The sequence below is a fragment of the Tigriopus californicus genome, chromosome 2 (genome assembly GCF_007210705.1).
Source record: "Tigriopus californicus strain San Diego chromosome 2, Tcal_SD_v2.1, whole genome shotgun sequence".
Taxonomy (NCBI): Eukaryota; Metazoa; Arthropoda; class Copepoda; order Harpacticoida; family Harpacticidae; genus Tigriopus; species Tigriopus californicus.
The window spans coordinates 5,102,240-5,124,433 of record NC_081441.1 but is presented as its reverse complement, the minus strand read 5'-3'; the positions used below and the strand labels follow the sequence as shown (position 1 = coordinate 5,124,433).

The 22,194-nt window shown below is 43.1% G+C and overlaps 2 protein-coding genes and 1 long non-coding RNA gene across 8 annotated transcripts in view; 1 reads left to right on the top strand and 2 right to left on the bottom strand.

The window, feature by feature from the left end:
* Positions 1–3,108: 3,108 nt before the first annotated feature.
* LOC131893169 (uncharacterized) lies at positions 3,109–17,104 on the top strand. 6 transcript variants are annotated; one of them, XM_059243128.1, is made up of 23 exons: positions 3,109–3,537; positions 3,938–4,019; positions 5,693–6,116; positions 7,760–7,841; positions 8,035–8,287; positions 8,359–9,172; positions 9,238–9,438; positions 9,510–9,659; positions 9,745–9,957; positions 10,557–10,751; positions 12,385–12,687; positions 12,755–13,012; positions 13,076–13,255; positions 13,315–13,515; positions 13,587–13,981; positions 14,046–14,152; positions 14,214–14,325; positions 14,392–14,627; positions 14,691–14,840; positions 14,920–15,097; positions 15,768–16,023; positions 16,331–16,569; positions 16,737–17,104. In XM_059243128.1, exons 3-23 carry the CDS (start codon positions 6,068–6,070, stop codon positions 17,049–17,051), a joined length of 4,887 nt encoding a protein of 1,628 aa, XP_059099111.1. In that variant the 5' UTR covers positions 3,109–3,537; positions 3,938–4,019; positions 5,693–6,067; the 3' UTR covers positions 17,052–17,104. The 6 variants fall into 6 exon arrangements, with proteins under 6 accessions (XP_059099111.1, XP_059099112.1, XP_059099114.1 ...); XM_059243129.1 differs by lacking the exon at positions 3,938–4,019; XM_059243131.1 differs by lacking the exons at positions 3,109–3,537; positions 3,938–4,019 and having other exon boundaries at positions 5,471–6,116; positions 9,513–9,659.
* LOC131893192 (uncharacterized) lies at positions 17,100–18,871 on the bottom strand. Its single transcript, XR_009374649.1, has 3 exons — positions 18,785–18,871; positions 17,509–18,727; positions 17,100–17,431 (listed from the first exon to the last, which is right to left on the bottom strand). It is a non-coding gene; the product is annotated as an uncharacterized LOC131893192 (long non-coding RNA).
* Positions 18,872–20,312: 1,441 nt separating this feature from the next.
* The window catches only part of LOC131893170 (uncharacterized), a 16,883-nt gene continuing 15,001 nt past the window's right edge, over positions 20,313–22,194 (bottom strand). The window contains exons 5-7 of the mRNA XM_059243135.1: positions 21,293–21,743; positions 21,034–21,120; positions 20,313–20,812 (exon numbers count right to left, since the gene is read on the bottom strand). Coding sequence (XP_059099118.1) covers positions 20,766–20,812; positions 21,034–21,120; positions 21,293–21,743 — 585 coding nt within the window. The 3' untranslated portion in view covers positions 20,313–20,765. The remainder of the gene's footprint in view (positions 20,813–21,033; positions 21,121–21,292; positions 21,744–22,194) is intronic.

Genomic DNA, 22,194 nt, shown 5'->3' with positions numbered 1-22,194 from the left:
TTCACGGGTTTTTCTAACCGCAATAGGGAATAGAAACTCCAGTACTATTAAAATGACGTCATACTTCGTCATTTTTTTTCCTTTTGAACTTGATGACGTTTGGTTTACCCAATAAATTTGAGTTGGCAGACCGACCTAGTCCTTGAATGTAGGGTTGATCTGGAATGCTACTTAAAAATTGGTCTGAAGGTGCTCTCAAAACGCACGTTAAAGCTCTACGGTCACTAGAATTGGCCCTAAATCCTGGGCTGGGACAAAGCTCTTGGATGCTTTTGAAGACGCACAGTATAAGATCCTTTCGTACATTCTCTGAACACTACAATTCCAAGTTCTTTAATCTCTCTCAATATGAGAGCTCTCTCAGTTTACTTGCATTTTTAAATTAACATCGAGTTATTGACAATAATTATGTTTGCCTCCGCTCTGTTAAAAGCTAGATTACTGCAGTAAATTCAATCTTATGCATTTTCCATTTTGAATACGGTCTTTAGATTGATCAAAGAAAATCCTCTCAAACATGCGATTAACAGATTGTCCAATTCCAGAGCACTACGCTCCAGTTGTCATTTCTCAATATCTTTCGATACATCATAAAAGGTAAAAACTGTGTGTTCAAAACACTCAACTGGGCTCGCATCATTATTAATATTGCCATTGCGTGAACAAAAGCATTCAATCTCCAAGTCCTGCATACTGTATTAGTGTCCTTCATGGTGGTTGATTGCCCACTAATAGATACAACTAGATACAACAGGGTTTAGCGCTCGGCTCTAAAGACAATGAAATTAATATGTCTTTGTGCATGTCGAGCACTATAAGATCATCATTATGTAACAACATAATGGACTGTTTCGGCCAAAGCAGGCTGAAGAAGAGTCATGGTAGAAATCCAGTAAAGCATGACCACAGCAGCCTACAAACTACTCTCCCTTGAAACAAGTACAACAAGAGACAGAAAGAAAGAAAAATTGCGAGTAGAGGGCTCTTTGATTCGAGGTAAATCGCCAGCAAAACATAATAATGCATTTCGCTACTTCCTTATGAAGTGCTGTTCACATATTTTATCATCTCTTCTCCTTTCCACTTTCCCTTTGTCTCGTCTTTGCCATAACTCAACATACACACCGTGTCCTTGAATGTTATTTGGAATATAAAAAAATAATATAGATGGCTTGTTTCTATACACTGAACAAGATGGGACTTCCCTTTGTGTGTTTTCGAGAATAAAAATGACCTTGTGTGTAAAGACCGGTGGCGGTCACTGACTCGGTCTAAAGAGCGGTCTTTATTGGACCGCCGCGCATGTTCCAAGTTTCATGTTTTCTCTTGGATCGTTTTCTTCTCCCAAAGAAGTTGTCGGAACCTTTTTGGCTTCCTCACTGGCCACATAATGTACATATTGTAAATGACATGCTTCAATTCATGCGGAGTTTTTCGGAGTGTACTGGGTCGGACTTGCCAATGATCCGTAATAAATGACACACTCACGTGGATAGGCTTGCAGTTCGATTGTGGAATAGACAACCCTAATTACCTTTTCCCCCTCTCTTTTCGTCAGAGCAACACAGAAGAGTGCTTCCAATTCTCAAGACATTGCCTACAGAGAGTGGAGCGATCCCAATAAATAATGTATAGATTCAAAACAACAAGGGGAGAAATACAAAGAAAAAGGAGAGTCTGGCATTTTCACATTTCGATTAGCATTCAATCACAGTCCTCGTTACCTAGATAAACTTAAGGGGCCATACTGGTAGAGGATGCCTGAGTGTGACCTATTTTGATATTGGAGCAGGTAAATGCGGGTAATCGCCGGCATTGCCAAAAGATTCCTAGAGATCCAATTGATCACCAGAGGGGTGCGGGTTTTTTTTATTTTCCTTGCTTCAATAGCTAGGAATGAATGAATCCCTTTGGTTGGGTAGAATTTGCTAAATGAGTCTACCAAGGCTTGCTTTCTCTATCCAGGGGTAAAGCTACTACAGAATTAGTGGATACAAAGAGTAGAATGAGGCCAGGGATTACAGTAGGTCGTGGCTGACAAAAGAGTTTATAGAACTCCATTGATGAAAGTGTCTCATTTCGGAAGCAAGGGAGCATTAAAGATATGGTCTGAACATCAAATGCAATTCAGTTGTCATTGGAGACACCGGTAGGCTTTGGTCTCATGTAAAAATGACATCAGGAATTGAAGTTACCCGATTTGGAGAGAAGATCTGCGAGTTGAATGACCAAAGCTTTGCTCAAATAGAACTTCACTAAGATTTCCAGGAGAACATTGAAATGAAAGAGCATTTTGCATTGACCAGAGTTCGAAATGATGCATAACTATTCCTAGCCGAAACCAATACACACATTGAGAACAAAAGGTTCCTGGTATGAGATGTCAACAGTTGTCAAGGCGGTGACAGCTTAAATGAGCTAATCTACGGTGATATGCCCGAAGGTACATTAAAAGAAAAGTAATACCTGTGAAACCGAGGGGTTAAAATGTACCTATTTTTGGTCAGAATCTAGGCCCCCAACAGACGCCAGAACAAATAAATAAACTCGCAGCGATTGAACTAAGCTTAACAATTACTGTTGAGCATTAAAACTGTTCCTTTATAGTCAAAGGGGTAAATCCTCGGGGATTGGTGGTTGAGATCCAGGTAAGAACCCGACTGTGAGTTTCTTTGGTTCGCCATAGGGTTCACCACTTCACTCACACAGACCCTTTCTTTTTTCCCCGAGCTTGAAGCCAGAGACAGAATACAGCGGGAATACCTTAGTTCGTTTCATGAGCCAGGGTCCAAATCAAACATTCACTATGGAGAAGGACCATGGACCATGAACCATGAGTCATGATGGCATCATCCAGTACTAGGAACCAATCTCCATGGCGATGACTAAGACGACTGATGGATTGATGGATAATGAATGACCTTTGCAGATTACCACTGGACAAGGGCTGAATTGGCATGGACCCTTATAAACGGTATCATGAGTTGGGGAAAATAATATGTTTTTAAATCTGAACTACGTTCAATGAGATGGTCATGAAATCAATGAGTAAAAAGTTACGTCAAACTAACCATGAAAACATGGGGTGGCCAGAAGTCTTAATTTGGCGTCCCTGACCGCACCGTCCCCGAAATGTCGCGCTCTTTCTGGATTCACGCGGAACCGCACTCGTTCCAAGTGTTCCAAAGTAACGCGTTCAAAGTGGAACACGTTCAGAAGGTGCTGTAGGTGGTGGCTCACCTCTAGGAGAGTTGACTGACTGGACCAACCAAACCGGTGCGTACGTACCTGCTACGTACAAGTGGAGTAAGGCATAGTATTGTAGCACGTACTTCAAAGTCAGTAGTTAGTTGGACATCTCCGGGTGAAAACCGCGGCCCCAGCGACGCTTTTTTGTGTTGTCTACAGTTGGCTAACCAAGCCATCCAACATTATCACCATTGCCGCACATCATCCATCCAAGGCCTTGAATTTGGGAGTGAAACGTTAATGGTGATCGGTGGGATTCAAATTTGGCCCTACTTTTCTACACATCTGGTAGGAGCACGCTTGTTTGGGGGTATAATTCCCTGGCGAAAAAAGAATTCTTTTTTAGCGAGTCACTGTTTTTCTGGTGTCTGCATTCGTGATAGACGAGCATGTGCCAAAAATATAGATACAAACGAAAAGCGACGTGAAATGGGCCGAAAAGAAAAAAAAAATGTCAGGGTCTGGTCAGGGACGCCGTGATTACTGGACGGTGACTGGTTCGGTCTTGTGAGGCAAAATTTACCTACGATTAATTCTTGAGCCTTTATTGCTAGGTTATTTCTTTTGACAAAGATGTTCGATTGAGTAAAAGGTTGTCTAACGCCTTTCTTGTCAAATAGTACTTAATTTTCTGCGGGATAGAAATAAAAGATTGGGTCCATTGAGAAAAAAGTGCCCATTTTCACAGGTATCGTCTGCGTCCAGGGGTGACGTCGTCCATGGTGGGTCCGGCTTATAACTTCGAAGAGGAATGCCAGCAGATTTTAAAAGTGAGTCATTGACTTGGCAATGCAAATCAGCCACCAAGAACGGGAAAAAAGATCCTGGCCAAATCATCATACAGTATACTAATTTCTCCAGTGGCTGACTCGTGATCCCAATTAGAACACGTTGCTCAGTGTAATGTAAAATCCATGACGCATTCCAATGGCTGGCCGAACCAAATTGAAATGAAACTCATCTCTCCTCCGGAAAACATGGCCATGAACACGATGGTTTTCCCTCCTCTTCTTTGGTTTTCGCTTTGAGTTTTGAAGGCAGATGTTCGACATGGTTTGTTTTGCAACCGTAGGAACAGTAAAACCAAAGGCAACAACGCCATCCTTTGCATGATTTCCGTCATTATGTTAGTAGTAAAAGTTGACGGGAATCTGGAGCCTTAAAGTCAATGTAGCGGAACTTTGGCAGCTGAGATCAAGTTCACCGACGAAAAAGGAAATCAGCTTGTCAAAAATGATGGCGACTTGTTATCCAAATAAATGACTTGACGACCGGTAATGTGGTCTGGGTTTATGACTCTAAAGAGGCTTTAAATATTGGTGCAGACGTGATTTTTCTTTGAAAATTAGCCAGCAAATCCCCGGGTTTGACTGCCATATCAGACGGTAGGAACGGGGGTTTCGCTTTGAACCCAATCATGGACAGCTCGAACGAAGGTCCTTCTTTGAACATAATCTTAGCCACCCTTTCGTTCAAACCAGTCCATTAGAACAAGTCGTCAATCATTTTACCTAATTATTTCAAAGGAGATATGTCTCCCCCTCATGCTTGAACGTGTATCGCAACAAGACGACATCAAAACTAGAGCATAATAGTCTAGATTCAACCTGATTACCACCCTCTTTACTTTATTCTCACAAGTCCACTGACTGTCAGATATAAGCAGTGGTCTGTGGTGTCTCATGTTAAGAGTAAGAAACCAAGAAAACGGTAATTACTTGGGTGAGACATTGGTCTATTATCTACATATTGACTCGAACAATAGCCTATTCAAGAAGTCACAATTGGACTAGACGGACTGGTATAAAAATTTGGACCTCATATATGCCGCATATTCGACTCACTTATTCTTAATGAAAAGAAAGAAATAGCTTGGCTAAAGTTGCCCGTACCATTTGGTAATCCACTGATCAATCTCATTTTACCGAACTCTCCTCACATCAATGAAGATAATGTACCGGTATATTAGAGGGCATGTGCTGGGGGGGGGGGAGGCAGTATCTGAACATTGAACAGTAAGAGCCTCTTGGTAAGGCGCGTCGTCTCTTCATTCCCGCCCGACGCGCTAACTTGAAAAGGTGGATTTCGAACCGAGTTCTCAAGGTGAATGCGCCCACCCTCAACTCACATGACGAGGATCTGAGATTCTCCGGCCAACCATTCAATTATCCATATGATCATATTACGATCGCCAGTCGGAACAAATCCTGGGGCAAACTTGGATGAAAAACAACAGAGGCCAGGGAGTGAATTTCATGGTGTGCAAGTGACAAATAGTCTTCCTGTTTGGTGAGGTGTTCCGATTGGTGTGAATCAAGTGAAGACATTGGATATAGTCCGACTAACTGTTTTTGGACGAGTTCCATGTTGAACGCAAAGCTGAAATGATATTGGAACTCGGATCAGTAATTCCCCCCACTGCCTTCCTTTCGTCTTTCTGTAGGAGGAGGAACCCGCTTGCATAAATAATCCAGGGGCTAAACTGGGCTAATCTGAGCCGGTCGCTGATGGAGACGAACTTTTCCACCCTCTTCGATTGCGATCGATAAAACCTTCATCGACATTTGTGGATCCGCGCAACAAGCAAGCAAAGCCGCAACGACATCATCATCATCGTCACCACCAAACAAACGAAAGGGTTCACACCGTCCGTGTCCATCAAACTTCTGTGCTACACGTACCTGCGAAGGAAAAGGAGGAGGGAGGAGCACTTGGAACCCTGGAGCACCCCACGCAAACACCATTTGATAAATGAACTTGTCATGACTTGGATGGACTGCTTTCCACCCCATGAGGTGCGATTGTCGAATAATCAAAAATGAGCTCTCTCTTGGGGGTTTGCCTCGTGTCACTCGTCCTCTTTGAAGGTAAGAGAACAAGCTTGTTTCGATTTTAAGTCTCATGAGAAGTACGTGAACATAAGTTTTTCTCCGTGCAAACCACATAATGACAACCGTCAGTAGGGTTGTTCAACCAAACCAACAAAGCAGACTTACAGTATTTGGCAAATGGGAAACAATCTCATTCCCCTTGACGGTGGCACGTTTACGAAAAACACGATCGAGTTACAAAAAAACGGACAATGGTCAATGATCAACTTGATTTACGAGTCGTTTGGCTCCTTCCTTACGCACTCTTTTATCCATAAATGCTTGAAGACAGGGCGAGTAATTAGTGTGAAAATGATACGCCAAATCATTCGCTTCCAACCAAATTTTTTGCTCGTGTGGGAAAATCCAATTTTTCGAAGTAAGTTTCTTCACCAACCATTCAACCCTCTTTCCCCCTCGACTTTTTTGGAGGCTGTCAGGGCTTTTTAACCCTTTGTCAATTGGTTTCCGAAATGTGTTTCAAAGCTGTCCAATAACACAAGAAAGTAAACACGTTGGTATTTTTTGCCGAGAGCATGAATGACATGATTTATGTTGAAAGGTCAATCCATTTTGACGGAAAACTCCCTCTTGGAGAAACGCCCTTCGATGTACATAAAGCCAACCGACTTTAGACTGCGTCACGGGCTTGAATCGTGGGAGAATTTATGCTTAATTCTTTAAGAAGAGAGTTTTCCAGGAACAAACGCATTAATTCACTCACCCTAAAAGCTCAATACATCTGACTGCTTTGAATAATTGTTACTCTCTCGCTGTCAGACATTACAGAGCTCCTGTTCTCATTGGAGAAAGGCTAATGAAACTTAGCAGCAAGGGAAATCTCACTTTCATGTTGACAAGCCAGAAACTCCTCGTTTTAATGTGTGGTTTCATGCGCTTCGACAGATATCGAATGAAAGGAGATACATTCAACCAGCGACTCTTCTCATGACGGAGAAGCGAGCTAAGAGCGTTTTTTGAAGGACCAACATGGCATGTGAAATGCCTCTCTGGTCTGATTAACTTGTGTTGTTTTGTTGTTTTATCCGTTGCAAGGTGAAACGTAACATTCGTTCCGAATCACTCAGAACATGAACCAAAATATCGTGCCTAAGAGAGTTTACCTCGAACGACCTTGAAAGTCTGGAAAAGTCCCCCCCCCCTCCTCTCTCTTGGCTCTTAGCTCCCCACTAGAATTCTTTATTTGGAGTTTTTGATGGAAAAAAGGTCCCCCACGTGTTGAGGCACCCTTTTTCCCCCAACCGTGTTAGGTTGTGTTATGATGAATGGCAATCATTATCCCAGTAAAATACCTTTAACAATGTACTACGGTACGTCCAAAACGTGTTATTCAAGGACCATGTATCATGAAATGAAAGAGAACCGATTATTGCAGTCGATTTAATACTCTTTCCTGCGCTCGTCGGTGCTATGTTGTAGGAATATATATATGTGTTTCTCAATGAAATGTGGTGGTTTTTGTTGCTAATTTTCATTTTGCTTAACGACCGCAAGCGGGGTGAATTTTTTTTTCAATAACGTACTGAAACATTCCAATTACCATGAAATAACCCCTGTCCCCCTCCAGACATTCGAAATATATCAATTTTTCTTCAAATCATCGCTTTTGTTCTTTCTAGCTCTTCAATCCTCGGCCCTTGACAGTAAATGTTACTTTGGACTTGGTTTGGAATCCGGAAGCATCACCAACGACCAGATTACGTAAGTTACCCTGCCATTACTCTCCATACATATGACACTATCGTCAACATGGAAGCGACAAATGAGACCAATTCAAACCATGCCGTTGCCATATTCGCCCCATTGTGCTTGAACAATGGACCCGACACAATCAAAGCTTTATGAATCGGCCAGTCACAATGGTTTCGAAGTATTATTATTCAATTCAATTTAGGGCGAGTGCCAACACGAGCTCCCCAACTTCCGGTCGGCTCAATCATGACCACGGGGCTTGGTGTTTCCGATCCAGTGATAGCATCGATGAGGTGTTCTTCTCCGTGGATCTGGGCCAAGTTCGGCTCATCTCCGGCTTTCAAAGCCAGGGACCACCCCAATCCAAGCATGGGGTGGAGTACCTTCGCTACGTCGGACTTCGAGTGGCTCTCAGCTTGGACGGATCCTCTTGGCGCGATTGTTGCGGAGATTTGGTGGGATCAGATTGGATTCCATGCCATGGATTTGCTGAGTGCGATTACCAGGGTTTCTTCATATTTTGCAGTTCTATGCGGATGACAAGAGTGATAGCCAAGGTGTAATCTCCACTCACAGTTTCCACCGGGTGGAAACTGCCCGATATATCCGGATCTTGGCTTCCTCTGGGGTCCGATGGGTGGGCCATGAGGAGAAGTGCTTCAGATTCGAAGTCTTGGGTTGCTCGCTCGATGATTTGAGTCGACGGTTCCAGCCGGAAATTCACCTCATGTTCAACGCCTTGCCCGCGGGCTTCTTGGACATCCAATGGACCAAGCCAGAGGTGGAGGTGGCCAATCGTGAACGTGTCTTCTTGGAATCAGAGCGGTTCCTGGCCAAATTAGTCACCGAAGAAGGCCAAAGGCCAGAGATCACTCAATTCAATCTCACCACCCCTGGGTTCATCTCGGCGAATCCCGTTTTTGGTGCCAAATATCAAGTGGAAATCACTTGCGTCTACCAAGGGTTCGCCATCAATTGTGGGAGGTACGAAAAAGAGGCCGTGCTCAAGGCACCCTCGTCGTGTTTCCTGCACGTTTCTCCTTGTTCCATCGCCGACCGGATTGACTTTATCCGTCCCCATCGATTTCGTGCCACTTCACTTGAAGATGGATCCGTCGTCGTCAAATGGACGGAAACTCGTCATGGTTGGAGATCACCAAACATGAGACTGAAGGTTGAGGACAATGGCGGAAATGTGATTGAAGAGATCGGAGACTCGATTCAAAAAGTGATCACCCTCCCGAATCTTCAAAAGACCAACGACTATAAACTTGTATTCACCCCATATGGACCCAACATTCCCAATGAAGTCAAGGAACACACTGGGACTCTTGTTTTAAGTAAGATTAGGAAAATATTTGCAAAAACATGCACTTTCAAAACATGAAGCTGGATCCATTTTCAGTGACAAAATGGAACTCGACCAAGGATCATCATCATTCGTTCGTGGCAGATGTGGACTTTCAGAGTCAAATTCAATGGAGTGGTCAGATTCGTTCCACTTGGGAACCAGCTCGAGCCATTATGGAAAGCAAAAAGGCCAACGTTTATTCGGAATTCGAGGCTCAGGGCTATATCATTAGTCTTCGACCCTTGGGAGGTTCAGGTAATGCACCTTATTTTAACTCGAAATCTTACCGTTACTAACTGATTGGATGGGTTCACGTTTGTTCCTAGAAGACGATATCCTACAAACTGCCAACTTGTCTTATGTTGACAACGCCTTTAGTTTTGGAGGGATATTAATGGGCAATTCGTACCAACTGAGTCTCGATTGCATTTTTCAAAACCAAGTTATACCTTGCGGAAACACTGTGATTGCCTCCGGTAAGCAACAAGCACCCCGAAATAGATTAAGAACCAAAAAGAAATGGTTAATCTAATAAGGATGTTTTATTTTTACTTCGAGTAGGATCACCCGTTCACTTTGTCGAGTCCAATTCTTCAATGGTGCTCTATATGGAAACGTCACTGCCTGATCAATGGGGGAATTTGGAATCCGAATGTGTTTCGTCAGGAGGACATCTGGTCAGTCTAGACCATTACTATTTAGAAGAGGCCTTGGCACGAAATACCAATCTATCAAGCTACTGGTCAGGGGGGAATATCTGTCCCAACAGTCCAGGTAATCATATCGTCGTTATAAAAAAAGAGTGTCATCCTCAGGTAGTCAATTGGTGGGTGCAGGGGTCAGAGGTTTGAGCCTCGCCCGGCCAGCAAATCCGGCCATCACATCGTTTAATACTCAACAACATGCAGTGCAAAGGTCAGGGAGTAGAATCGAACCGAACATCTCTCTCGTGCTAGAAAAAACGATTTATCCACTACGCTACGTCTCCTCCGCTCCAGATGGCTTTACGTCAAGTCTAAGGGGCCCTGTTGCTATTGTCCATACTATCAATGGTTAACGCTACATAGCCCCCAAAAATATAACTTCCTTAGTGTTCTCGCCCAATTTTAACCTCATTTTGTGACCAACCATGGTAACAATGAAACTCCAAAACGCCTTTAAATCATAACCAGTCTTCAGTGGATTGCAAATCAGATGATAAACAGGAACCAAATATCAAAGTATATCTATATGAGGAAACTAATTCAAACTTGCCTTTGACGTCATCTTTTCTTAACATTTTAAGAACAAAATTGGCGTTTTGATCTCTACTCTTTTGCTGACGAGCCGTATTCGCTCATCGTTTGGGGTTAACCGTTCATTTCTCCTTCTAGCCCCTCCCGATAGCATGTGGAGTGATGGAAGTGCAGAACTGTCAACCAATTTCGCATTCAATTCCGGACTCGATGGGGGTCACTGTTGCATTAAGGTTGATATAGTAGAGCAACCTCGCTCGAATTCATCCTCAGTTTGGAAGGGAGAAAACTGTGCCAGCTACCTGCACGGCATTTGTGAATACAAAGTCACAGGTAAGACATAATCAATTTGAATGCGAGAAGAGCGTATCAACATTTCATACCATCAGTCATGGTATCTATGGTAAAGTAGTTAACATGAAAATGATCATCAAGACTTACTATGATAAATGATAGTTATCGATTGCCTGAAAGACCGATTTGAGACGCCGTAACCTTCCCACAAAATTGGCACGGAAAGTCTTGGCATCCCAAAGGAATTGCTCCGTAATATTATCTAGCTATAATACAATAAGCTAGCCAAACCGCACTGTGCTTGCATTGGATTTTACCATTTTTTCCATTTTACATGCTTTTCTAGGCAATTAGCATTGTGGTATTGAGCCAATTCGATAGTGCGCACACTGGTTAACACCAAACATGCTCATTTAGTAGGGTTTTGTAACACAACTCGCTCAAAATCACATTATGGAAAATTCAATGGGGGAATGTGATGTTTGTCTTATTTCTCTCTCCCCAAAATGCCCAAAATCAGGGTGCCGGACCACATTTTCCTTGAATTTCCTTTACTTGACATCATCTATTTAGAGGTAACGCAAAACTGCAACGTCTTCGAGCGAGATTTCAGAGAGCTTTCCTCTCCATGGGTAAGAGTGCTGAAATGCTTTTATTACGATGGGGAAAAGGTCGTTTTTATGCCTTTTTAGTCTCTTTGCTGCATTTTTATCTATTACAAAATCTGGCCACCCAACTATATCTTTAGGCATTGAGTTAGTTTTTTTGCATTAGGACACGTTTTCAATTGATACAGATGTCATGGTAAACAATTGACTCTCTTCTGGAGCCTACTGTTTTGGTCCTGAGAGTGCTTTTGTTCGTAAAATAATATGGGTCGGATTAAAACTATGACCGAAAAAAGAGAGTTGAATTTGATATATTTAATCGGTTGATCGACCAAACATTGTTTAAACATTAAGTGGTAACAATTATACAAACCATAAGTTTTCATTCTGATTATACTACAAGATAGTAATAATAAAAAAAGTAAAGTCAATGAAAATCCAGACCAAAAAAGCTAAATCTGGTCATGCTGCACAGAAATAAAAAAGATCCCAAACAAGGAACAACAGGTTAAGAAGAAAGCAGAAAGGACCTAAATGACGATATAGAGATAAAATATATCCCAAAATATGAAAAATAGTGAAACAATGGCGAGAAAGAGTCGCTAGAGTGGTAAAATGGATAAAAAGTGAAAAATTTGAAATTGACTCAAAAAAAAGTTTAACCTTTTTTCAAGGTCTAGTCATAGTCATTTAATGTTGTCTATCTTGACTTTGCCCAAGCCTTTTACAAGATAGATCATGGGGTCTTAGTTTACAGAATGAGGTGGAGCAAATATTATATGAAGTTAAAGCTAGATAATATTTTTAAAATGCGTCTTCATCTCGAGCTGCTGGGAATTCTATTCCCAGTAAAGATAAGCAAGCCCACAATAAATACTTTTATTTTGTGGAAGATGTTTTTGAAATCAGTTGTATTTTGCCAAAGTGTTGTTTGAACAACGCCCTGGTTTTCTTAAAATAGTTAGAAATGGAAGGAAAAAAAGCTACGTAATGCATTAACAATCAATGGAGGAGAAATATTTAATCAACGGGGGAACATGACTTACATCCCCATCTTTTCTTAGATTACTTGGATGAGCCGGTGAATTTGGTCGGAACGGCCATCTCTCCAGAGTCCATCAATCTGACATGGAGTGGAGCCATGAAGTTTTGGCAACCCCAAGAATTCATGGTCGTCTATTGTCACGTGAAATCTTTGTCAGCCGCATCTTTACCAATACGAGGCAATTTTTGCCGATACGACTCGGTCAAGAATCAATCTTTTACGATCAAAAGCCTGCAACCTTTCTCAGAGTACAATGTATCAATCATTGGGAGACTTCCACCTTTTGAGAAGATGGTCTCCGCTGTTGGCAACGCTCGTACACGTAAGATAAAAAAGCACGCTCTTAACAGAATTTCTTAATTTTGCGTCTTCATCTGCTTGTTACACAGTTCCAATGTCAGACGTGGAGTGGATTATCACGCCAAAAGGTCATCTGATAGTGTCTTGGTTGAAAAAGATTGCCAAATTTGAAGAGTCCGATATCGTGATGTTATCACTCAAACATCTTGATGGCAACGTCAGCTCAAATTACACAGGAACGGCTTCCGAAGTTCGAGTGACTTCCCTTCAACTTGGCGGCCTTTACGAGTTCGTACTTATTGACCCGAAATTCGAGACTTCCTATGGACCAATTTCCATCGAAGCTTGTAAAAAAGAATCTCGTTCAAAAAACAATTTCGCCAGAAAATAATGTAATTCAATTTTTACAGACCCTAATTGCTCATCCGGAGCCAGGATTGGCCTTTATTGCTCACAAGTCGGAACTAGCCTTACCTCAGAGGCCAGAGCTGATTCTGCTTGTCAAGGATATCCTCTCGAGAACCAAACGAGATCGTTGGAACCCATTGGACTTCAAAATGGCACTTATGATCTGGTTTGGATGGGCAAAGGTACAAAACCGGGGATCCAGTTTTAGATCCGAGTTTAATTAAATAACACTCCTTTCCAGAGGCAAGACATCAAAACCGACACGTAAATACCTCAAGTATGGAGGAAGAGGATACGGAAAAAGAGAGTCGGATCCGTTTTCCGGACACGAGAAGCAGTTCTGGAGCGGAGTCTTGTCAAGCTTGGTCGATAGCTCAAGAGAGGTTGCGTGGCTACCCGTGCGAGGAAATCTTACCGGTTCTTTGTCAAAATGAAATTCCATGTAAAGCACATTCAACAATTAGCGAACCAATATTACCTACGTTTGCCTAAAACCGCAACTTTTGTTTTTAGTCGAAAGTAACGCGCCGAATCGATCATCTTTAAGGATAATTCCGGGACCGACTCATGTTGTACTATCCTGGGATGCTGAGGCTGACCAGGGCTGGCAGACGAATTATACAGTTCGAGTAACTCCCCAGACAGTTCTACTTGATCCCATGGATACCCTCGGGCTTAATGATACCCTCAACCGAACTGGCAGATTAGAAAACGATAGCAACATTCCCCTGGAGTTTAATATCATCTCATCAAGTGCACCTCCCATCAATCTCACCAATCTTTGGCCGGAGAGTGAATACTCTGTGGAACTCATCACATCCCTCGGTCCCAAGTTTAAAACCACTCTTCAATTAGATAACATCTTCACCACTGCCAACGATTCGAAGATGCCGGCTGAGATTGTTGGGGTAATACGCAGCAATTATGGCAATTGTCGAATTAATTTTGTGTAACTCTTTGATCTATTTTCAGTACACTATGGTTGCGGATGACTACCGAACGGCAGAGTTTTCGATCATGTCTTTTGTTATGGTTATTCTCCTCCTTTGCATCATAATACTTGTGCTTTCTGGAACAATGTAAGATTCTTCTTGCAAGCTACTGACAGATCTTAAAATGGCTTCAATTTTTTTATTTTAGCCCTGTATATGCCGACAATGCCATGCAGGTTTGCTTCCAAATCTCATTGTTTCTGTTTACTCTGTGCCTGCTTTTGGCGGGCACCGATGGCCCGTGGTCCTGGGATCCTGAGGTTAGATCTGAGATTATATCACGCTTCAAAAAGAGTTCAATCTAACAGGACTGTTCTTGATTCTAGGATCAAACGTGGTGTGCATTGGCCACAGGATTTTTGGCACTTTTCATTTTGACGGCCTTAACTTTTTTGCTATTGGAAAGCCTCTGCATTGTTCACAAATTGGTACCGTGGGTAACTTGTCCGTTATTGGATAACATTCCAATTTTGGTGGCCATTGGTTTCCTGGTTCCTCTTTTGTATATTGTTATAGTGGTTCCCATTTTATATACAGATCTCATGCCTGATCAACGAAGAGTGTAAGAACAGTTTGATTGGCCATAACCACTGGATAAATTTGACCTGTTTTTTTCGGTTTGCAGATGTTGGCTGAATCTCTCCAAAGACGCGTCTGCTGCCATCTTAGTTCCCATAAGCCTTTTATTTCTTGGAACCCTTATCATTTTATTGATCTCATTTTTCTCTGGCTCAAAGGAGCGATTGATGTCGGCCTCATACCACGTCCGGTCAAGGTACGACCAAAATGATGAAATTGAAAGCATTCAATATCTCTGGATTAATTAATGGAACGTGTTTTCGCCTCCATTCCAGCACCCTACGCTACACCCGATATGTATTGATGCTGATATTGGGCCTCTTGGGACTGGTGCTCGGTTTGGGTCTCAGCGCCACACATCTGTCCTCATCAGGTCTTCTTGTAACATTCATGGTGTTTTTCTTGATTTTGGCGTTGGTCATACTTATTCTTCGATGCTTCTTGGATAAACAGGTGCGTATCTTGGCACTTGGAAATTTGTAGGCCACATACAGTAGGAACCACAGGCATGAGGTGACACGACTCACATCAAACAAAAACAGAGCACAACGTCATATTTGTTCTAGAAGAATTTTGGTGCAGGAATGAAAAAGATCTTCCACAATGTCCATTTGAGCACATTAGGTATTTTCTAGTTTTTCTTCAAACGTTAGTTATGAAAAGACGAGCAGCCACGGCTAAGTATACAAAAATGAACCATGCCTTACAAGAGGAGGTAGATAAAACAAAGAGCCTACTTCTATCTCAGAGATTTTCAAAGAATGTCAAGGCAATAAAAAAATTCAATTCAAGGCAAAAATAATTCAATGCACAGGAGTGAATGTGGTATCGCTGTTTGACCACTGTGCAAAGATGACAGCGAAGTCTGAACTGTTTAAAACTTGGTGGGGAAAACGAAGAAGTCTATTTGTTCGACTGCTCATTGACCTTTTTTACCGCATGATGAAAAAAAAACAATCATCCATCCGAATATACTTAGTTTGAATCATGTACACTCAGATCTCCCGCCTGAAACTAAACCAAAGATTGTCATGCTTGCAAGGAATGTTCGAATCATTTCATCCTAACATATTAAGCATGATGTTATCCTTCTTCTTCACACACGCTGCCTCGATCTCGACAGGTTCTTTTACAAATCAAAAGATTACGTAAGTCAAATGAAGAAATTGGCGAGACTTATCTGACCCGAAATAGCGCGAGGGCTGAAAGTCGGTCAGCCTACAGCCGCAAATCTATCGCCTCCGGCCAAAGTCGCACGAAAAGCATCGTGAGCCACAATCAAGTGGCACCTCAAAGACAGAGCATCACTCCTGTCGAGAGTGAGGAGGACCCTGCCGAGAATCGAAGTCCGGATGAACTCATTCGTGGGCCTCGACAAAGTAATTGAGTATACCCGTCTTGATCTCTGGGGTTGATCCTTTGTTGTACTTTTGTTGTAGGCTTTTAGCAATTGTATACTCCTTACGAAATCCTTATTGTGAGCAAGCCTCATCAAACCAGAGGGCTCTTTCTGGTACTTTGCAATTTTACTCCCAAATGCGCACTTGATACATTCATTGAAACATACATTCACCTTCTTTGATATGTTTGACAGATGGCCTTTCCGGCATCCTCCACGCACCAACCTTTTTCACGTTTGACCTTTTTTCTCTCTCTTTCCTCTTACTCACACGTCCTTGCTCACAGTTCCTTCCAACCGGTTTGGGCGTTTGAGCCGAAAAAGTTCATCTTCCACCACTACCCGCACTACTCACAATTCAGATCATCTGCGGTCTTCCGCGTCCTCTTGGATCTGGCCGCACTCTGTCAAAAGGCCGGCCACAGATAGTGAGGCCACCACCGTGGATTGCGATTGGCAGCACTCAAAGAACGCCTTGTGGAGGGAGCTAGAAAATAATAGCCCCTATTCCGCCTCCAATCGGAAGGTACAGATTTTGTCTCTTTGCCAATCGACAGTTGAATTTGCTCCAAAGCCCGGTTCTTAAAATGCTGGAGATACAACTCCGAAAAACAACAAACCATGCATACTTACTAAATATGGATGGCTCTTGTTGCAAATGTGCCATCATTTCATGTCTCGCTTTTTTTCTAGGCATTACGTCGGTTTCGGCGCATTTGCAGTGAACAGTACACGCCAATACTGTTGCGAAGCCACGGACTTCACGGCTCAGTTAGTCCCTCAATGGATGCCATGGACCCTCCTGCCAAGTATACGAGTCCTTTTGGCGACACTGATCTACGTCCAGTTATTCCTGATGGCCAGGGGCGACTACGTTCTGCCGGCCTCAAAGATGCCTATTTTAGCTTGCCGAACACGCCAGATACCGAGGACCCCATGAAAGGCCTGGCTATTGCGAGGCCATTTCTTCAGCTATCCACCGAAATTGGCGGTGAATCGTACATTTGAAGTAATTGTCAACGATTGAAAAAAAGGGAAATAAATCTTACTTCGAGCGACAATGGAATAAGTATTTCTTATTCCGAAATTCCACCGACTCAAGCTTACTTCAAATGGGTGACACTCATTTGCTATGAGACTATCGATTATGATAATTGCGTTATCGGCTTTAGATTCAGATATCATGGCGCAATTCGAAAACGTAGGAGTGAATGACTCATACTGGAGACTAATCCAAACTAAGGTTCTTCTTTGCTAAGGCCCTAGGCTCGCAACTTATCACTCCATACAACGTAGTACATAGGACTACACTCCATATTCTGATGACATGACGATCGGCTGTTTTGGGACACGTGGAGGCGATGACACGAACGGACCAATAACCATACCTATAAAGATTTCATTTGAACTCGATCGAATATCAGTTAGAAAACTGCCGGCTCGACGTGCTCGACTCACGACTCACTTCAGTAATTGTACCATAGTACCTCCAAAATGGGCCTTTTGTTTTCTTCTCTCGTTGAGAAATTGTTCGCAGCCACTCCGGCGAGAGTGTGCATGATAGGCCTCGATGGAGCGGGGAAAACCAGCATCTTGTACAAGATGAAGCATAACGAGTTGGTGCACACCATCCCAACCATCGGGTTCAATGTCGAGACGATCGAGTTCAAGAACTTGTGCATGACGGTTTGGGACGTGGGTGGTCAAACCAAGATCAGGTAAAAGTTAACATGTTATGTTTGAATCTTACAACTCACGGGGCTTCGGTAAAGTTCGCTAGATCCTCTGTTGAGAAAAGCGGCATTACACAATTGCAATTATCAAGCCAGGCAAGCGACAACAATTAGCAAGACTTTTTCAAAGTAATTAGAACCGATTGTGTAATGTTTGGCTGGCGAGTGCCAATATCAATTTCACCATCCGGGTGAGTGCTCCTCTGTCCGATTTAACTTTCAACCAATGATTCTGTTCCAGACCATTGTGGCAACACTACTTCGAGAACAACGATGCCGTAATCTATGTGGTAGACTCCTGTGATCAGGAACGAATGAACGAATCACGGGAAGAGCTCTGGTCTGTGCTGTCTGATGATCGCCTCCGTGACACGGTTCTCTTGGTAATGGCCAATAAACAAGATCTCCCCATGGCCTTGAATGTGAGTGAGATCACCGACAAACTTGACTTGCGAAAACTGAACCGTTGCCAATGGTTTGTCCAAGGAACCTCGGCTCCCAACGGAGAGGGACTGATTGACGGGTTCTCTTGGATGGCGGACACTATCAAAGCCAAATCCCGGCGAAGAAACCATTTCTAAATTCCAATCTCCCCATTTGCAAAAAAAGTAACTTTCTGATATGTACACTACACGTCTTTTCTTCGTTGATGGAGCCAACCGCACGGAATTGTTGCAATTTTGACTCTGGTACTATTGCTCTTGGGTTCTTGAAGAAGTTTTGTTTTGAGAATGTGACGAAACGTGTTTATCCTTTGTCGTCTCCTTCGTACTCGTATCATGGCATGTTGGACTCCAATATTGTACAAAGTACGTACATTCAGTGTGTACGTGTACACATGATGCAGTCGAGGACGCCGAGGAATCCCGGCTTTTCTTCATCAGTTTCTGTCATAGAGTTTATGGCTCTCATTACTTCCTTATCTGAGGTATTCAAGCAGCACATTCAGACCTGAAATAACAGACATTATTATTGTCGACTTCAAGCAGCCGTGGAACAACAACGCACCTCGTTTGTCGACGATGAGGATTTCAAATTCATAATCGACCTCAAACGAGAGCTGTCGTTTGCTTTGTTGCTCTCTGAGAAGATGATGGCAATACGATCATGATCTTGATGAAGTGCGCCAAAATCATAGCGAACTACCCTACTACTGCATGTAGGTATAATTGTACATACGTACAGTGGGACGTACGGTCTATAGTACCTCCCTATAGTGTATAGACTAGGTAGTAGAGAGTCGTAAGCGAATTCCAGACAGGACAACACATTCCCCGTTTTCAAAATATTGACACTCTCACGAGGATCGAGATTTGAGAGCGAAATCCAGTTGTGGATTGGAGGATCGTTGAAGTGCTTCAAGACCTGATGAGGGAATGGGGGTGATGGGGAGAGGAAAAGAAAGCCATTCTCTCGGGGTTATGATTCATAAGGTATTTTGTACAATAAACTTCTACTGTCAGTATGAAATCTGAGCTATTATTTTGTCCTCTAAGAATACGTACGAGTGGGTTCTCTTCGAAAGGTAGTGAAAAGCTACAGGGTTAGGCTCATTGGCCGGCGCGCGATTCTGGAACGTTTCAGACTTAACTAAAGACTCGACTAAAAACGGCGTTCTCGGATATGGCTGCATTTGATTTGTAGACATTATTAGGAGAAAAAGAACATTTCATTTGATTGATGTAATCGACTTAGGGTGTCTATCTAGCTCAATGAAGATTACTGGATTGATTTGAGGGGAGATTAGTTACGCTGGTTTCCGATGGCATTATTCGTCACTCAGTGGTTACTGCGTAGATGGATGCTTCGTTTCATCTCGCTTAGTTCTATAAAGTGAACTTTCAACCTGTTAAAGTATGCTTTTGAATGAGCTGAACAATTTTGAATGAAGTTTTTTGATCAAGTTAAACAAAATGCTCTGCCCAACCCTGTGCTCTTTCACTGGTTCATAATCGTGAAAATCTGACATGAGATGTGAAAGATGGAAACAATTACGGTCATTAGACGTCTCAAAGCTCTTGGCCTAGTGTGAAGGAGATGACTTTTTCAACAAGGAGGATCTATAGGAGCAAAAAGTGCTCCGAGAATCCGACGACCCAGCACAATCATCATCCTCATCATCAACATCAACTTCTTCTTCTTTTTCATCCTCAGCCATGTCACATACTATGCGTATGTACGTACAGGCTCTTTACTGGTGTTTTCACCCCAAGCCAAGAATTCTTTGGAGACAACGCGACTTGTCACTTATGACCTGCTCGACCGCAAGAGGGTGATTTAAATCCGAAATGATCACAATGTGTCTTCTCAACGTGGGTTTCTAATTTGACCCCGGGGTTCGGGGGCCATCCTCGTGGCGACCCACGTGGACTTGTCAATGGCCCAAAACTGACCTCTTCCCTGAGGCTCTGTGGACTCGCACACTCTCGGACAACGCTCGGATCAAGCGTGACACACTTGATTGTTCGGACTAACAGAATCGCCGCAAGTTCTTGTGTCTCATTAATGGAAAGCCGGAGGCGGGTAGTTGTTGCTATTGTCCTGATGCAAGGCTTTTTTTATTGATTGGATAAACGAGTAGACACAAAACAAATATACAGATTTGATTGATATACGATTTCGTACTAGGTCTGAATTAGTGTTGCTCATGATTCGGGGGCAATGCCAGTTAGTTAAGGGTCATTTGAGTATAAGATATCTAAGCGCCAATTCATGATCTCAAAGGGCACGCAAAGTATAAGTCGTACAAGTAAGTATTGCAGTATTAAAATATAATGAGAACACCATGCAACTACAAACTGAAGACACAGGGAGAGGAAAGGGGGGGAAAACAAGAGGAAGGAAAGTAAGCAATAGCATTTTTGTACTAAATGCAACAACGAAACTCCTGGGATTCACATCTTTGAAGGGCATCCCCAAATCATACCACTTCGCTCAACGATTTCATCAACATCATCATGATCTGCCAGCCAGCTGGCTACGATGGCGTTTAAGAATGGTGAGGCTGGACCCAATCGGCCGTCAAGTCAAAATTGTCTGGAAAATGATAGAAAAGAATCATGAGCATGACTCCATCATAAAAAAACGAGCAATGATGTTACGACGAGGCCTAGATACTGGATGTACCTTCTTGGTGCCACCCACTTACGTGCTACCTGTCATGGTTGGCCAAAGCAATGACGGCCTTGCTTGAGTGGATCTGCGTCACCGATCAAACGAATAGTTCGTCACATTCTAGGCATGACAAAGCTACTCACCATCGAATCGAATGGGGACCTCGTCCAGAGGCAAAGAATCTCCGTCCAGATCGTCCAAAGAATTGGGCTGATGCACTAAAAAGCCGCCTAGAACGAGACCAGAACAGAAACTTCCTAAGTCACCAGAGCAGCAATGCAGCACAACCATTCGAGGGAGCCCTTTAAAGGCCTGACTCGCAATCAAGAGCAAACACCTCGACAGAGCTCGTTATAAAGCATCTTTAATCCTCTCAGGTGTGAAATGGCTCTTCGTTCCTACCTTTATTCTGTGACGCCAACATCGTCTCCTCTTGAACCGATGGAATCATGGGAACGGCGGAACCGCCCGTTTGCATGAGATGCTCCATCCTCAAGGGACTTTGTCCCACTGATGACGGCGAGGTGGGGCCTTGCTCCATATTGATCATCCTACCACCTGCCATCAGACTCGAGGTGGTCGAATTATTGGTGAGCACCACCGGGATCTGAGCCGGGTTTGAGCCTTCGCTCTGCCCCCCTCGCCAAGAGGGCGACGAGCACGACCAGGTCGAGGAGGGTCGCGAAGGCGAATGGAACCGCGGCGAGGAGCTCCGTTTCGAGACATTGACTTGATCCTTGAAGCGTCGGTACTGATCCTGTTCCTCCAATGTGTGACTCTTCACGTGTTTGCGGAGGGAACTGGGATCCGTGTATCGCTTGGTACATCCCACCACCTCGCAACGATAGGGTTTCTAAAGGATGAATGACAATTGTGAGATGAGGAGGATGTTTTGATTACGAGTTAGACTTAATTGGGAGGACATTAAGAGCCTTCTCACTTCGATGCTCGTGTACAGATGATAAACGCAACTCATCCTTGACGCCTCATCATGAACATTATCCCATCACTTCGAATGGGACAATGCACATCTTTTCTTTAATTCCAAGCCTCAATATTATGTAACTGCTCATAAGCGAGGTCCGCGATGGAATCTACGAATCAGATGATGAAGGAACGATGTTTTATTATGCTGTTCATTACTTGTTGCGGTTAAAGAGGTTTGTTTGGTCATCCTCTCAATGTTTCAATCTCAGATCCAAAGAAAGAAACAATTCGAAAAGGGAGTGTCAAATCGTGAACGTAACCTGTGACACTCCTATCGACTTAAAAGCTTTTCGTTATGGCAAAACTGATTAATAACA

Bases quoted from the DNA above. Each gene is read 5' to 3' on its own strand.
- LOC131893169 (XM_059243129.1), top strand. From the start codon at position 6,068: ATGAGCTCTCTCTTGGGGGTTTGCCTCGTGTCACTCGTCCTCTTTGAA. The intron at 9,660-9,744 runs GTAAGCAACAAG...TACTTCGAGTAG, and splicing joins AAACACTGTGATTGCCTCCG to GATCACCCGTTCACTTTGTC. The intron at 14,326-14,391 runs GTTAGATCTGAG...TCTTGATTCTAG, and splicing joins CGTGGTCCTGGGATCCTGAG to GATCAAACGTGGTGTGCATT.